Raw genomic sequence first — 17,189 nt, forward strand, 5'->3', positions numbered from 1 at the left:
CCTGTCTGCAACACTGGAGACCCACAACCAGAGATAGAGGGGAGCCCCCAATGGTCTTAAGTCCATGTAAGACAGCTTTCTATGTTTCTGAATAGACTTGAGAGGGTGGTAGAACACCTGCACTGGACTGCGCTTCCCCTATATTTTAAGGCCACCCAAGTTGGTGGCCATCACTGCCTCCTGTGTAGAGGAGTTCCACAGTTTAACAATACACTGCATGAAGAAGGACTTCCTTTCATCTGTCCTGAATTTTCCAACATTCAGCTTCATTCAGCATGAGACCTCTTCCTAAACGAGGCTCCACGCATAGCCTTGTATAGCCTTTTCTGGCTTGTCCAAACTCTTGATGGAGCTTTTCTGAGGCAGCTACAGGGCATTTGTAAGGCACGCAGATGGCAAAGCTTTTTCAGCTTGAGGGCCAGACTGAAGATTCGCCACCTCTGTGAGGGCCACATGCCAGCGTGTGCACATTCGCCCAGATAGACCCATCACAGAGCCTGCACGCTTATGCACACGCACAAACACATCAATTTTTCTCTCTGGGGCAACACTGGCATAGGAAGGTCTTGGCATCATATTCCACGGGGGAAGCCATGCTGTTGAGCCACTGCTTGGGGCAGTGTGTGGATGCTGGCATGTGCAAATGGTGTGGCCGTGCCGGCCTGAGATTAGAATGTATTCTGTGCCAGGAGCAATGGAAGAACAGAACATGAGATGAGTCTCAAAGGAGGAACAGCCTTTATTGATCCCCCTCATCCCGTGACACTGGAAGCTCAGTTATTAGCCATGGTTTCGTCAGCCCAGGCACGGAGGCGGCTGACGCGGGCATACACAGCAGGGGTGGTGGTTGAGCAGCGGCTGCTGCCCCAAGACACAATGCCCACCAACTTCCAGACATTGCCTTCCTGGCACACAAGGGGTCCGCCAGAATCACCCTGCAAACAGAAGACAGGCAGTTTAGACTTTGGGCAGGTGGGATGGGGTGGGGAGGGTATCCTAGGCCTTCTGACATAATTCTCCCTCTAACTCTTTTTTAAGGAACCAGGCAATCTTTTGGGGTGTTCACCCCCCACATTCTCTAAACATCGGTTTTGCAGTTTTGTGTTCTCCCACACCCACCTATCACATGCCTTGGAGAAACTACAGATGAGTTGGCAAATATTCTTTTTCCTACCATGTATCCCTTCAGTTTGAGGGAATCTCTGGAATCACAATCCCCTGGGCACTCCCTTTGTTGATTTTCAGTATTTTCTGTGTCTTCCTCCTGCGGGTTCCTCCCCACACCCTGATTTCTGGCTATTCTTGTTTTTGCAATAAAAATAAATTGCCATGCCAACCAGTCCAATGTGAACCGGCAACGTGGTCCTGAAGCTTTTATAAGAGCTACTGTAATTTTAATTATCACATCCCTCCTTGCTACTTCTGCTCCTGCTCCCCGTTCAGTGGAGCTGAGAGATGAGTGACCATTTGCTCCTTAATTAATCGGCTTCCCCTCCCTGTGGTGCTTGGGGGTTTTGTGGGAGTGGGGAGAGGGTCAAGCAGCACTCACCATGCAGGAAGAAGATCCGGCTGCACCAGCGCAGATCATCAGGTCAGAGATGTTGCTGCCCCAGGACTTCTTGCACTCCTCATTGGACAGGAGGGGCAGGGCTGTTTGTTGCAGCTTGTTGGGGGTGGTGAAAGCTGCAGGAAAGAGGCTCAAGTCAGCAATTGCCACTGCTTTGCTGCACCCTGGTAGCTAAGACACCGTTTGCTTATTTATTTAGATGCCAAAGTGGCTTCTAAGCACTTTAAAACTATAAAATCACTGAAAAACCCAAGTCCATGTTACCACACGTCGATAATCAAAACTAACTGGGTTCCATTAGCTGAGCACAGTGAAGAAGAAGATGGTTTTTCGGGTAACCTGGTCCAGAGTTATTTAGAGCTCTGTTTGTAAGCAGCTGCCTTGTCACTAACAGGGAAGCACACATTGGCAAGGAGCACTTTGTCAGTGAGGTACCCCCACAGAGGGATCATCCTTGCATGGCCTAAAACATCCAGCTCCCAACTGCCTCAGAAGTCTTTCTCCCTTCTAACAAGATAGAAAGGCAGGTTTGAAGTAAGCTTGGGTCAAGAACTGGATTTCCCACTGACGTTTGAAATGGCTGCTCACCTCATGGGCAGAGAACTGGCTGCCTTGGGGAGCTGCGCTCAAGCAGGTGTGGTGAGCTTTTGTCAGACAGATAGGGCCACGTTCCCTTCTGGGGGCCACATGATAGTGAAGGGGAGGGCCAAAGGCAAATGTGGAAAAATCAAAGATATAACTTTGGTACAGTGGGCTAATTTACACACACACCTCTGCACTCTATCCAGGCAAGCAGGAGGCCCCCTATATACAGTGGCGTAGCGTGGGTTGTCAGCACCCGGGGCAAGGCAAGTAATTTGTGCCCCCTAACCCGTGGATTTTAGCAGGGGGCAGAGAGCTGCGAGTGCGAGCGCGCCCCCCCAGATGTTGCGCCCGGTGCGGCCGGCCCCCCCTGCACCCCCCACGCTACGCCACTGCCTATATATCCCTCCCTATGCCCTCAAGCACTTCCCCTGTGAGACCCCTGACAGACCCACCATTGTAGCGTGTCTTTCCCCAGCCAGAGGTGGCACAAAGGTCTCCGCTCTTGAAGTGGTCAGCAGTGTCTGTCAGGCACACGGGGGACACAGTGTCGGTCATCTCAGCAGGGGTGGCCAGCTTGATGAGGGCAATGTCGTTGTTGATGGCAACGGGGTCCCACTCTGGGTGGGTGAAGACCTGGGGGGCGAGAGAGGCATTGTGGGTGCTGCAAGCAGGATACAGTGATGCATCTGACCAGAGACTAACAAACATATTGTGGTGTGTGCCTTTGTTGACTACAAGGCTAAACACACACATGGTTTGGGGAGAGGAGTTGTAAACAGTGAGGTCAGTGGAGGGTGACAGGCTGATAACGGCTGGCAGTGATAATTGTGTTAATTAATAAAAACAGTCGATGACACAGACATCCTGGAACTGGCAAGCCAGTTAACACACACAAAGTGCTCAAATCCTTTCACTCTATTTAGAGTGATAGCATTGAACCTCCTGATGTATTGTAACTGATTCTTTACGAACACCCAACCTCCAAGATGGGTAAGGAAAGAAGACAGACATGTCCACAGATTACTGCTTATGTCTTTCTAGCAGGGAGATGCGGAAATCTGGTAGTAACCATTTCCCCACTCCCCAAAAGGTGTCATTTTCCCTCTACCTGACAAACGTGGCTTCTGATTGGCAGGAGTCTGCCTGTTGAACCAATGAATAAGAAGCCCTTGAAGATGGGCTGCGGCCTTCAGGTTTGTTCCCTTTGAAACACACACACACACACACACACACACACACACACACACACCCGCCACCAACCTGCAGCAGATGCCAGAAGGTTCCTCCTCCACTGGTGACCACAGAGTGCCAATTTTCATTGTTAGTATTGGATTAAGTGGAGGATTAGTTGGACCAAGAATCTAGTATGGTGTTTTACTTCAAGTTTGAACTGCATTCTTGCTATTGTTCTCTCTCCCCTGCCACCCTCCTTCTTTCTTACAAGTAACTCCTTTTTCAATAAACTGCTTAACTGGATTTTTGGGCTGTACTGGTTTCTGAACACCCTCAAGGGCTGGTTAACATTTAATTAAGTGCCTGAAAGACTGAACAAAGCCCGACCTCTGTCTAAACCTTGCACAAGTAAATCTGGATGAATACCCAGTAAACATGCTATCTGGAGGAGCCTTGAAGAGGCCTTCCAGCTGCTTCACCCACCTTCTCGACAGCCAACTTCTGTATTTTCTCCGCAGAGGAGCTGCGGTCATGTTCCCCAAGCACCACGACGTTGGAGGTCCTGAGGAAAGCAAGCAAAAGCTGTCAGTTGGCCCCAGCTGAAGGAACAGAGGTTGCATGGCCATCTTGTCAGGGATTCTTGAGCTGCGTTTCCTGCATTGCAGGGGGTTGAACTAGATGACCCTTGGGGGTCCCTTCCAACTCTACAATTCTATAGTTCTATGATTCTGTTGTAAACAAAATCTGCCCTTCTTCCCTTATGGGGTATCCAAGAGCCTGTATAGAGTCCTTAAGTGGGTTCCCTATCGGTAGGGGAAAATAACAGAGGCCAACCAGAGAATATTGAGAAGCAAAGCAGCGAATAAGCCTGATCTTTATTAAAGCTGTTGCAACAGGGTGCTCCCCTCACACGCAGGAGGACAGAGGAGGACCCAGAGCAAAGGTGTGCCTGACCTTATTTTAGACATTTTAAATCCCATCCCTGGAGCTCAAGACCACCCCTGCATACATCATACATACATCACAGATAGGGTGTAACCCAAGACCACCCCCCACAAACATCATACCTACGTCACAGAAAAGGTGGTCTACAACAGAAATTTGAATGATGTTGTTTTTCCTGTCTGCCAGTTTATTTGATAATGCCTTATCTGATTGCCTTTCCTGGTAGTCTGGCCATTCCTTTGAAATTGTGATTACCCAATTCCTGAGACAACAGGAAGGTTCCCTCACCCCCTCCCTCCTTGCAGAGAAAACATTTGGTCAGTTTGGGAGTCAAAATGGTTTCAGGACAGTTTTCCTGTGCTGCTCCAGACATGTGGTCCACATATCTATGTACGTGCTTGGTTGGTACATTTATTATATATATAAGACCTTAAATTACAATTCTCACATATATTTCAGCCCCTTGCTCTGACCACAGGTAGCTAACACATCTGCTAGCCTTTGCTGTGCATATCCTGACCCTGCAACCTCCAAGATTCCTGTTCATCTATTAAAAAAAATATCCCCACATGAAAAGGGAGGCAGGGTACTCACGTCACCCCACAGTGGGCAGCAGTCACCACCCAGCGCTCACTGACGAGGGACCCACCGCAGAAATGCCACCCGCTCTTCTCCTGCAAGGCAAGCCAAGGAAAGCAGGTGGTGAGAGACCCAACAGGAACAGAGCCAGGCAGCAGCGGCAATAGAAAGGGCCTTTGACCATTTTATTCCCAGTTCCAGTTAAGCACTGGTAGGGGAAGTGCAAACCAACAGAGGAAACGAACCAGACTCCCAAGACCTTCCCAAGCATTCTTACCTGCAGGGAGACCTGCCAGGGCCATGATCCGGGCACTGCCTCCTCCCCGTTGACAATGCGGGAGTAGCCAGTGAGGACGGGCTGGATTGAAGGGACGCCGCAACCTGGAAGCAAGGAAAGAGGTGAAGTGAGAGCTTTTCCATGTTCTGTGCTTTGCGCTCAGGACTTCAGGTAAGGACTTCTGGCAAGGAGGCTGAGGGACAGGGAATTGTTAAGGCAGAGACCGCCCAGAGGTCCATCTGTGCACATAACGTAGCGGAGACAAGCTCCTATGTGGTTGGTGTGCCGGTCCTTTGCTTGTCTGTATGTGTGCGGTGATGAGAGCCATCCAAAAGGGCCTACTCGGTGACTTCTCCTAAATGGGAGATGATGCTACATTGGGATTGACCAAGTCCCTGGCCTCCTTCATGGTTCTTTATCTTTAAGCTGGACTTGGACCAGACCATCCTTCAGATATGCTGGACTGTCCCCTGATAGCCCTTCAAACAGAGGACTGTCCTCTATAAACGAGGGGACCAGACCACCTGGTACATCTCCCTGGGCCTGTATCACTTCAAAAGGCACCTGAGGATGGCATCATCTAATGCTTCTTGTAGTAGCCTGTGTGGTGCACTGGTTAGAGTGTTAGACTAGGACCTGGGAAATGAAGGTTTGAATCCCTGCTCAGCTGTAAAGCTTACTTCAGCCAGTCACCTACTCTCAGCCTAACCTACCTCACAGGTCTGCTCTGAGGAGAAAATAGGGAGAAAGGTGTAGGTTATAAATGCAGTAAAAAAATGAGTAATTATTAAAAATGAATTCATCCCTACCTATAGAGAGTTAGCAGGTTAGGAAGACATGTCAGGGACAGAGATCTGAACCCTCACCTTATCCTTGGTGTTTGTTTTTAAGTGTAGGGAGTTTTAATGTGGCATTCAAGCATTTTGTTCATCTACCTATATTCTGGAACAGTATAGTTTCAGGAGGGCTGTGCAATGTGCTGATTCCCCCATGACAGTCTAGCAGCCTTTCTCAACCTGTGGGTCCCCAGATGTTGTTGAACTACAACTCCCATCACCCCTAGCTAGCAAGGCCAGAGCTCAGGGATGATGGGAGTTGTAGTCCAACAACATCTGGGGACCCACTGGTTGAGAACCGCTGGTAGATGAAGACGATAACTTAACACTTTTAAAGTGCCTTAAACTTTATAAGTGCTATACATATATTTTAAAAAACAAGGCTGTCCCTGACTGCATGCTTACAATCTAACAGCCATGATAGAAAAGGAAAAAGGAAGGAGGAGGGCAGAGGAAAGCAAACACCAAAGCAAGTGCTCCTTCGCTGGCCTATGGATGGGGCCAGGTTGGGCTACCCCCTGAATCAGCTCTATTTTCTAGAGAGAAAAGAAAGATGATGATCTAAGCCTGGGTGACACAGAAATAGTTTGCTTCCCCACCCCCACCCCACCCCAAGCGAGGCCCAAGACCACAAGCAGGTGGGTACTTACTCTGTGCGGCACTGACAAGTGCCAGGCAGGACAAAAACCACAAGGCTGCCATAATAAGCTGGTTCTGAGGACAATGGGAACAGCATGTAGCAGCTCAGCCATTTTTATACTGAACGCTCAGACCGAAGGTGGCTGGGAGCCAGCGGCTACGTGTGAACGAGCAAACCTGTCCGTTGATAACACAGTTGATGACTGGCAGGTGAAAGCACGCACTTTGGAAACAGTGGGTATTTTTAGGATATGGCAGCTGGAAGGTTTCTGGGGTGCTCTGTGGAAGGAAGAAGGCCCAGGTGGTATCTTCTATTTTGCCCTGAGGCCTTGCTTCAAGGAGCAATTCTGTGTACAAGAAGCTGGCATAAAGCAAACTGGTGTAATTTAAGCTGGCACGAAATTACACCGGCTCAAACTCCATTCAGGAGTGGAACTCCTGCTGTCTGAGCTGAGCTAAGCCTGGCAGAGCAAAAACAAGCCTTTAAATAGTGTTTGAGTTACCGTACACCTTTCTGCCGGCTGAATTTACACTGGGTTGCTAAATCGTTAGACTGAACTTGACAGGCTTAGGATTTGGCCAAAGTCCCCCTGATTCCAGCCATGGAACACAGCTTCCTGGGGGCTTATGATAACCTGAAATCTACCAGGTTTGGCTCAGCTGCAGTGGAGGGGATATGGTGGTATATCTCTGGCTGAGCCAAAGATGAGGGCATTAATCCATCATAACCTGACTGTGCCAGGAAACAGCTAGAGGGCTTCTGGATTCTAAGCCAATCACCCCAGTTTATGATTTATGTAAAAAATAATAATGCTTGATACTTGGTGTTGAGTTCTGTATATTGTTTTTTCTTTGTTTGTATTTAAAGCTTTAATAAATCTCTCTCTTTATACACACACACACAGATAGAGAGAGAGAGGGGGGGGGGCAACTGCTTTACCTGTTGGCAGAACACAGGTATGGAACCTGCTGGATAGAGTTAGTTGAGGGCCTGTAACCCCACACAGCTGTGCCTCCTCCTCCTCAATGTCATCCCTGCGACACACCTGGCTTCTGTCAGCTTTCCCAGGGAACACCTGGTGCCTGACGCAACTAGTTCTCCTGGCTATCAGACAAACCTGGCTGGAAACCTGGAGGGGCAGCAGCATGGAAACCCTCAGGCACATAGCCCGTCAGAGTGATGCTCAGACAGTGTTTGGGTGGGCACTCCAGCATTACTAAAAATTGCACAGGTTAATTTAGACACATAGAAATAATTACTATCATTTAAACCAATATACAATAGTGGGGAAGACTTTGATCAGTCTGCTGTCCAGGTGCTGGCAGGCAACTTCCAAGACTCCTCCTTAGGCTTCTTTTTCTTAAACTAGCCTTCAGCCAGATTGTGCTTCAAAGAGAGGACTGTCCTCTGACAGCTCTTCAGATAGAGGGAAGGCTGCCCTCTGTAAAACATGATACCCTAAAGCTCTGCTCCAAGGACCTTGGGATTCCTTGGAAGTGGACCAGAGTTTATCAGAAAAACAGTTATTCAGGGCTGTACCTGCAATGGGGCCTGGCCCCATACAGACATTTTACTCCCTGCCAAAATGCCATCCTTAAACCCCCCCCCCCACTAAATTCAATCTCTTGACCTGTTGCTTGCTGAGATACAAAGAAAAACATTCAGGAAGAGATCTATCTAGTGGTTCACGATAATAAATACTTTTCTGCTGTCTTCTACTGTTTTGGCCAACAATTGCAAAGATGTTGAGATAACTGGCAGAGGCAGTCCTCTTTATTTTTCAAATAAATTATTTTTTAATGGGATTTCACGCAATTGCATATGTTTAGGTATATTAGGCTGCATGTCTTTATGTTTGGGGCTGTCCTGCAGTGGTTTCTTGCTCCCATCACCCCTTCACTGCAGCATTGCTGACTAACGTCCTGCATGAATAACAACCTTCATATCAATTTTCTTCCAGTGTGCTGGGAATGTTGGGTATGTTCTGTGACACCCACCTCTCTGTGTTTGTACTGGATACCCAGTTGGACTGACTTCTCTTGTGTGTCAGGCTCTAGAATTATCTGCTGCAGCACCCACCAGAGGTTCCTCAGCAAATAAGAACATGAGAGCCCTCCTGGATCTGGCCAGAGGCCCATCTAGTCCAGCACCCTGCTCTCACGGTGGCCAACCAGGTTCCTGTGGGAAACTAGCAATGCTGAACTGAGCACAAGTACACCCTCCCCTCCTGTGGCTTCCAGCAACTGATAATCAAAAGCATTGCTACCTCCAGTGGTGGAGGCAGAGCATAGCCATTGTGGATAGTAGCTGTTGACAGCCTTCTCCTCCATGCAATTTGTCTAATCCTCTTTTAAAGCTGTCCAAGTTGGTGGCCATCATTGCCTCCTGTAGGAGTGAGTTCCACAGGTTAACCATGCACTGCAGGAAGACGACCAATCATGAGGTCTCCAATCTCGGAGGAACTGCCTTCCCCTCAAACCCTTTTTACTCCACCTCCTCCTTGCCTCAGAGACCAGCTGGCACCTGTCGCTGCCCTTGAGCCAGGTCACCTGGGCCTTTGCCCACAGCCTCCACCAGGCTTATCTTCAAGGTCCTACGATAACAGGAGGCTGGAAAACCAGCTTGGCTTGGCTTTCACCTGTGCCAGCTACCTCACAACTTATATAAGGATTTGCAGCCCTTGCTTCATTCCCAACTCTTTCAAGAAGCAAGATGGCTTCCGTCTGGTTCCTGTTCTGCCTGGCCTTCCTTGGTGCTGCCCATGGTGAGTGCCTTGTAAGAGGCCAAGGAGGAGGAGGAGGCAACTCCAACCCCCCTCCTTTGACATGTTGATAGATCTGCTCCACAGCGCCCCTTTCCATACCTCTACAGGAAGTGCTGCCCGTGTGGCTCACTGCTTCAGGTCAGGGTTCGGCGTCTGTGGGAGGGTCAAGGGATGCAGTTCATCATCCACAGGTCAACTTCACCACTTCCCCAGCACCCATGGGAATGGATGCTGCACCTCCATCTCCAACCACAGAACCACGACTGAAGTTTCTAAAATGCTCAAGTCCTACCTGCCCATCATACACTCTAACTTGGCTGAAGTCCCCTGCCAATATTCTGTGGCAAGCAAGGACCACTCTCTCCTTGTCTTTTGTTACTTCACATGTTGCAGGACTGAGCTGTGGTATTGAAAACACAGTGCAGGGGGCCAGTCCCTGGTGAAACCGGAACTCAGATGAAGCTGTGCACAGATTTAGTTTACATCTAGGGATAGGGAGTCTCTCCTGGGTTAAAAACAAACAAACAAACAAACCTGATTTCTTGCCAGGTTGTGGCACTCCAGCCATCCATCCGGTCTTGAGCGGCTATTCCCGAATTGTCAATGGAGAGGAGGCAGTGCCTGGATCATGGCCCTGGCAGGTATCCTTGCAGGTAAGAAGAGCCCAGCACACTTTGCTTTGGCTGGAGACATGGAATAATAATAATAATAATAATAATAATAATAATAATAATAATAATATTTATACCCTGCCCATCTGTCTGGGTTTCTCCAGCCACTCTGTGTGAACTGAATGAGAAAGGTGGGGGCAACATAAAGTGCTTCTTCATGCAATGCACAATTAATTTGTGGCACTTTCTGCCACAATATGTGGGGATAGCCACTGGCTTAGTCCATGGGTGGGCTCCTCCAGATACAAGTCCAACACCTGCTCTCTCCTTGTGGTACACTGGGGTGGTCAGCAACCTTTTTGGGGCTGAGGGCCACATTGACCCATGGTCAGCCCTCCAGGGGCTGCAAGTCAAAGTGGACATGACAAGCACTCTGGTCCTCAGGGTTACTTTCGAAAAGGCTTCCCCATCAGCTGTTCTGCACAATTTAAAATCAATTTTGAGGCAAAATGCATCTGATCATTACAGTAGGGAACACCTATAGGAGTAGTCAGTATGCTTAATTTTTGTAGAAAATAATAATTATTTTTTTATGGACAGTTTGGGGGAGGGAGTGGGGACCCACCAAAAGCTTTTTGGCATTACAGCAATGAGCAGTTGGTAAAATAATTGAGACAACCCTGGTTAGTGGAACAGGGACAGAGAGAGTATGTGTTCACATCAAGGGAAGTAAGAGTACTGCTCTATTCTGCCTTGGTGAGCCCCCTCACCTGTGGATCTGTGTCTAGTTTAAGAAGGATATTGACAAGCTGTAACATGTATAGAGGAGGGCGACCAGGATTATCAAGGGCCTGGAAACCAAGCCTTTGAGGGGACGGAGTATGTTTAGTTTGGAGAAGAAAAGACTGAGAGGTCATATTGTAACCACCTTCAAATATCTGTCACATGGAAAATGCAGCAAGCTTGCTTCCTGTTTCTCTGGAGCAGGCTTCCTCAAACTCGGCCCTCCAGATGTTTTGAGACTACAATTCCCATCATCCCTGACCGCTGGTCCTGCTAGCTAGGGATCATGGGAGTTGTAGGCCAAAAACATCTGGAGGGCCGAGGTTGGGGAAGCCTGCTCTGGAGGGTAGAACCAATGGCTTCAAGTTACAAGAAAGGAGATTCCAACTAAACATTAGGAAGAACTTTCTGAGAGTAAGAGCCGTTTGACAGTGAAACGGACTACCTTGGAAGATGGGAGACTCCCCTTACTTGGAGGATTTTAAGCAGAGGTTGGGTTGCCATCTGTCAGGGATTACTGAGCTGTGATTCCTGCACTGCATGTCCAAGCACTCGCTGGGTCCTTTCTATCTGCTCACATGTTCCCCTCAATCCCTCAGGACAACACTGGCTTCCATTTCTGTGGAGGTTCTCTGATCAGTGAGAACTGGGTGGTCACCGCAGCCCACTGCAACGTCAGGTAAGGAAGACTGTGTGTACAACCCACTTCTAAGAAGAAATGCTCTGGGGCTCAGGATAAAACCAGGAAGCCAGACTTGCTGAAGCTCTAGCCCTGTAATCCTAGAGGGATGTGTGCATGCCGGTGGTGAGCGAAGTGTACTCTGCACACACTCAGAGGCACACTTTACTTTTCGTAGTGTTTCTCAGAGATTCCGAAGTCAAAATCTATTTCTAAATGCATTCCACCACAATTTTGTTCCGGTGCTCAAAGTGGGAGAAATAAAGAAAGCGGGATTGTCACATTTCCCAGGCAGGATTGCCAATTGACCGGCAGAGGTGGGCACAGACACCAACGCAGAATGCTGCTGTGTCCACAACAGCAGATGGATGTCCAGGAATCAGAAATGGAGGCTTTTCAAAGGAAGCCCATGATAGCAGCTGCTGTCCCTTGACATTGTGTGGCTCAGGTGTATTGCGGGATGTTTAAGTGGCAGCTAGACCCAGCCAGTTATGAAAAAATATATATGAAAGGAGGGTCCAGGGAAGGCATCAGCAAGAGTGCTGGGCTCTGGTAGCTGTCCAAGGATGCCAAGTTCTGACACCGATTCCTAGCCTCAGCTGAGAACTATGAAGGTGCTGGTACAAATCTTACCTTTCCCAAAGGTAAGGGTCGCCTTAGGCAAGCAGTTCTCTCCCTGCTGCTGCTCACCCCGCCCTCCACACACCAGCAACCTGGGGATAACAGTACCTGCCTACCCCACAGGGCTGTTGTAGTGGTTGTTGAGATCGTGTATATGAAGCACTTTGGCTGTATTTCTCAGCATGGTTGACTAACAAATACTATCAACTGCTGCCCCTGCTGCAGGACAAGCCACCTGGTGGTTTTGGGTGAATTTGACCAACGCAATCCTGCTGAAGACGTTCAAGTCATCAAGATTGCCCAGGTAGGTAGCACAGAATTGACCTTCCCAGACCTCAGGTGCTCCTTGCTCTGTGTGTGTGTATCAAAATACCAGGCCACCAGGCCAAAGTGCTGCTAAAATGCGAGTGGATAGCAGTGGAGGTGTACACACAATAATCAGTCTTTAAAGTGGGCATCATTGGCTCAATTAAACTAAACAGTTTTAATTGGATTTTGAATAAACGTGCCATTAACCATTGCTGTTTTTGATTTTAATGTATTATCTTCCTTATTATCTTCCTCTGCAAACCACTATTCTTTTTACAGGGTGGCATGGGGGACACTGGATATGAGTCTATGAAACCAAGGGAGCAGTGCCCCCCCCTAAAATTTGGGAACCACTGGCTTAAACTAAACTGCCTCCTTCTTTGACAGGTTTTCAAGAACCCCAAGTTCAACCTTTTCACAGTGAAGAATGACATCACTTTGTTGAAGCTGGCCACCCCAGCCCAGCTGACAGCTCGCATATCTCCCGTGTGTCTGCCTCAGGCCACAGATGACTTCCCCGGGGGCATGACCTGCGTCACCACTGGATGGGGCCTTACCAAACACACGAGTAATTTTTATTTTTATTTATTTATTGTGGCATTTATATCCCACCTTTCCTTCAAGGATCTCAAGGTGGCATACATACTTCTCCCTCTCTCCATTTTATCCTCACAACAACCCTGTGAGGTAGGTTAGGCTGAGAGAGTCAGCGACTGGTCCAAAGTCACCCAGTGGGCTAAATAGCTGAGAGGAGATTTGAACTGTGGTCTCCCAGGTCCTTGTCCACTACTCCACACTGGTAATATCTGGGCACTGCCTTTACAGTGGTACCTTGGTTCTCATACTTAATCCGTTCCGGAAGTCCGTTCCAAAACCAAAGCATTCCAAAACCAAGGTGTGCTTTCCCATAGAAAGTAATGCAAAATGGATTAATCTGTTCCTGGCTTTAAAAAAACAACCCCTAAAACAGCAATTTAACATGAATTTTACTATCTAATGAGATCATTGATCCATAAAATGAAAGCAGTAAACCATATACTGCAGTCACATAATCAATCATTCAATCAATCAATCAATCAATCAATCAATAAGTAGCTGAACTGGGTTCCACACAGTCACAAAAACAAAAAAAAGAGCTGCAAAAAGGCAAAATAAATAGCAAAAACAGACAGACTTCAGCGTAACACTCAAAGCGGAAGTGTGGCACTCAAATTGGAAGTGTAACTCTCAAAACGGAAGTGTGGCACTCAAATCGGAAGCGTAACATTGAAATCAGAAGGGTAACACTCAAAACGGAGCACGTTCAGCTTCCGAAAAAAGTTCGCAAACTGGAACAATTGCTTCCAGGTTTGCAATGTTTGGGTTCCAAGTTGTTTGAGTACCAAGGCATATATATATATATATATATATATATATATATATATAAAATTGTCCAGTAGCACTTTAGAGACCAACTAAGTTTGTTCTTGGTATGAGCTTTTGTTTGCATGCACACAAAAGCTCATACCAAGAACAAACCTAGTTGGTCTCTTAAGGTGCTACTGGACAATTTTTTTTTTATTTTTATATATATTTCTACTGTGTCAGACCAACACGGCTACCTACCTGAATTGAGTACCAAGGCTTTTGAGAACCAAGTTACCACTGTACTTGAAAATAAGCCATGATGGTCTTGAACCCAGGTTTTTATCAGCCTGCCACATATCCCTTTTGTGGGAACTGGGTGATACAGAGCAGAGGGTGGCTAATTTGTGGTCCTTCAGATGCAACTGGACTACTTCCATCACTCCCGGCCACTGGCCATGCCAGACAGGCATACCCTCCAATGAAAACAGGGACGTCTAGTGCTATGTTTCTAGAAAAAGTGGTTCCGGAACTCACCATGAACACCTCCCTCATTCTCTTAGAATGGCAATGGTGCCCACCTGAGAGGTGCCAGAACTAATTTCAGGTGAGTTTTGCCTGAAAGAAAGCCCTGGGGACGCCTATTCCATACTCTCCAACATTTCTCCGATTAAAAATAGGGATGTCCTAAGGAAACGTGAGACACTGCAGGATCAAATCAGAAACTGGGATGGCTTCTGTAAATCTGGGACTGTCCCTGGAAAATAGGGAAACTTGGAGGGTCTGGGCAGGGCTGAACATATTTTATTTACTTACTTCCTTACAGTATTTATAGCCTGCAATTCATTGAATATTTTCAATCTTGGAGTGAAAACAAACAGAAAGAAACAACAATATGCCAAAACTACAAAACTATTTTTATAATAGGTCCAATAACAACCAATTACGCATTCTATCATAAGGCAAATAAGCAGAACAGCAATGAGGACAAAAACCCTGACATTTCCAATTTAACCAAATTCTGAAGTAAAAGGAAACACAGAACGGTCAAATACATTATTATTATTTTGTTATTTATTTACCGTAATTTCTATACCACCCTATACCTGAACGTCTCAGGGCGGTTCACATAAAATATAAAATACATAAAATCAAAACAAAATCAACAACCCAATAAAAAAGACCCCCAAAGGAATTAGCACATTAACCAGCCTTAGCAACAGTTCCCACCCTATTTTTCACTTGCTTACTCACCCCACCCCATTTCACATACAAAAAGGGCTCCCCTCTGTGCCAACAGACTCTCGCTTTTGAGCAACCTAGCACCTCCCCCCCCCAGCCATTTCATGTGCCCAGTTCTGTGGAATACTCTGTTGACAAGAGATTCGGCAGGCGCCTTCTGTGCCAACTTTTAAACGCCTACTGAAAACTGTTCTATTCCGCACAGCCTACACAGGCATTTGAGTAACATCCTTGCACTGTGGTTAACCAGTGTCTGCTTTTTAACCTTTTTAATGTTTCTTATTGTACGGTTTTATTTATAATTGTTTTAAACCACTCTTGGTATTTTTTAAATGAATATCAGCATATAGATATTTGTATAAATAAACATGTAGGTATGTATATGAAAACTAGGGTTGCCATATTTCAAAATGTAAAAACAAGGACACCCTGAAAGTTGTTGAACTTTTTTTTTTTACAAAAACGCCCCCCAAACCGCAACTTTTCGATTGACATGCCTAAGATCCAGGACAAAGTGCCGCCTTTGGGAAATTCCCCCGGATGTCAATTCCATCTTTCAAATCCCGGCAATGTCCAGGAAAATCTGGACATATGGCAGCCCTAATGAAAACTTCTCCTCTCGTTTGTTCTTTCCTAGACAAGGACACTCCGGATAAACTGCAGCAGGTGGCCCTCCCTCTGCTGACCAATGAGCAGTGCAAGAAATATTGGGGGGCTCGCATCGCTGATGTCATGATCTGTGCTGGTGCCGCAGGGGCTTCCTCTTGTATGGTACGTCCTCCCCTACTACCTGAGCTCCCCTCCCACCTCAAGGTACCCCCTCCCCAAAGCCCACCCACCTTCTCTCAGCCACCACAGCAGTTCCTGTCTGAAATGAGGCACCTGCTATCTCCCCCTTGCATCTTGCTGGCCTCCTATTTCTGTTTTTTCCTGGCCATGGAAGACTGCTTCCTCTTGCCCTGCCTGTCCGACACTTGATTTCTGAGAGGCAAGAATGACCAGAGGTCATTGTCATCTGCCCTGGAAATCCTGAATCCTGGGGCCCAAGTGGTGGCAGTTTCAGTGGCAAGGGGAAGGTGAGCATTAAACTAGTATTCCTATTAAAAGGCAAACCCACCTAATTTCAGAAGCGATTTGTGTACCAAAAACACAGCCGTCCTCCACAGCCATTTGAGAACCAAAACACACTCATCCAAATTTTGCTGCGCCAAGTCAGGTGTACAAAAATGCATGTACTAAAAAGCGAAGTGTGCCTCAGAATGCACATATTAGTGAAAACAGCATACACACCAAACCATTAGATCTGGGAAAATATAAACAGTAGGGGGCACAGGTTTTGCAAAAAAAAAATAAAAAAAAATGTGTATATGAGGAGAAATCCCAACAAAAATGCTGGTGGGGAATGTTCACGAGGACTTTAAAACAATTGCAAACGGATGTGGAAAGGTGGAGAACTGAACTTAAGATTGGAAAACGTGAGAAACCAAAATGGACACATCTGCCAGCTTCTGCCTTCCTTTCCTACAGAACCTCCTTTGACACCCTGCTTTGGTTGTTTCCCTACAGGGTGACTCTGGTGGCCCCCTGGTGTGCCAGAAGGATGGCGCCTGGACCCTCGTCGGGATTGTCTCCTGGGGCAGCGGCACTTGCTCCCCATCCAGCCCAGGGGTCTACGCCCGAGTGACTGAGCTCCTTCCCTTTATTGAGGAAACGCTAGCTAAGAACTAACTTAACTCTCTTTGACTTCAGAACAATAAAACCAGCGTCTGCCACCATTGTTTGTATTTCTTCTATGCTGTTGCGCTCAGGTCCTGGTTGCAGGCTTCGCACAGACACCTGGTTGGCCACTGTGAGAATGGGATGCTGGACTAGATGGGCCTTTGGCCTGACCCAGCAGGAAGGCTCTTACATGCTTGAGCTTCAATGCCACACATAGCATGAGGTGGTAGAATTCTGGCCTGTATCACATTAGCTGCAGGTGTGGCGTGACTCATACACTGAATGCAAACCCATGCCAACAAACAAACCTCTTTGCATGTACAGTGGTACCTTGGGTTACAGACGCTTCAGGTTACAGACTCTGCTAACCCAGAAATAGTACCTGGGGTTAAGAACTTTGCTTCAGGATGAGAACAGAAATTGTGCTCCGGTGGTGCGGCGGCAGCAGGAGGCCCCATTAGCTAAAGTGGTGCTTCAGGTTAAGAACAGTTTCAGGTTAAGAACGAACCTCCAGA

General features: G+C 47.4%; 2 protein-coding genes across 2 annotated transcripts; one reads left to right on the forward strand and one right to left on the reverse strand.

Annotated features, from left to right (window-relative positions):
• Positions 1-419: 419 nt before the first annotated feature.
• Positions 420-6,701, reverse strand: LOC308483627 (chymotrypsin B-like). Its single transcript, XM_081017682.1, has 7 exons — positions 6,613-6,701; positions 5,127-5,230; positions 4,865-4,944; positions 3,809-3,887; positions 2,605-2,785; positions 1,550-1,683; positions 420-935 (listed from the first exon to the last, which is right to left on the reverse strand). Exons 1-7 carry the CDS (start codon positions 6,662-6,664, stop codon positions 774-776), a joined length of 792 nt encoding a protein of 263 aa, XP_080873808.1. The 5' UTR covers positions 6,665-6,701; the 3' UTR covers positions 420-773.
• A 2,611-nt stretch (positions 6,702-9,312) lies between these two features.
• LOC308482968 (chymotrypsinogen 2-like) lies at positions 9,313-16,727 on the forward strand. Its single transcript, XM_081016494.1, has 7 exons — positions 9,313-9,366; positions 9,916-10,019; positions 11,360-11,439; positions 12,286-12,364; positions 12,757-12,937; positions 15,593-15,726; positions 16,522-16,727. Exons 1-7 carry the CDS (start codon positions 9,315-9,317, stop codon positions 16,681-16,683), a joined length of 792 nt encoding a protein of 263 aa, XP_080872620.1. The 5' UTR covers positions 9,313-9,314; the 3' UTR covers positions 16,684-16,727.
• The last annotated feature ends 462 nt before the right edge of the window (positions 16,728-17,189 follow it).

The sequence above is a fragment of the Podarcis pityusensis genome (assembly GCF_964106645.2).
Source record: "Podarcis pityusensis genome assembly, chromosome: 8".
NCBI lineage: Eukaryota > Metazoa > Chordata > Lepidosauria > Squamata > Lacertidae > Podarcis > Podarcis pityusensis.

Excerpts from the sequence above, each read along its gene's own strand:
- LOC308482968 (XM_081016494.1), top strand. The coding sequence starts at position 9,315 with ATGGCTTCCGTCTGGTTCCTGTTCTGCCTGGCCTTCCTTGGTGCTGCC. Across the intron at positions 12,365-12,756 it reads AAGTCATCAAGATTGCCCAG|GTTTTCAAGAACCCCAAGTT; the intron begins GTAGGTAGCACA and ends CTTCTTTGACAG. Across the intron at positions 15,727-16,521 it reads CAGGGGCTTCCTCTTGTATG|GGTGACTCTGGTGGCCCCCT; the intron begins GTACGTCCTCCC and ends GTTTCCCTACAG.
- LOC308483627 (XM_081017682.1), bottom strand. The coding sequence starts at position 6,664 with ATGGCAGCCTTGTGGTTTTTGTCCTGCCTGGCACTTGTCAGTGCCGCA. Across the intron at positions 4,945-5,126 it reads CCTGGCAGGTCTCCCTGCAG|GAGAAGAGCGGGTGGCATTT; the intron begins GTAAGAATGCTT and ends CTTGCCTTGCAG. Across the intron at positions 1,684-2,604 it reads GGGAAAGACACGCTACAATG|CTTTCACCACCCCCAACAAG; the intron begins GTGGGTCTGTCA and ends TCTTTCCTGCAG.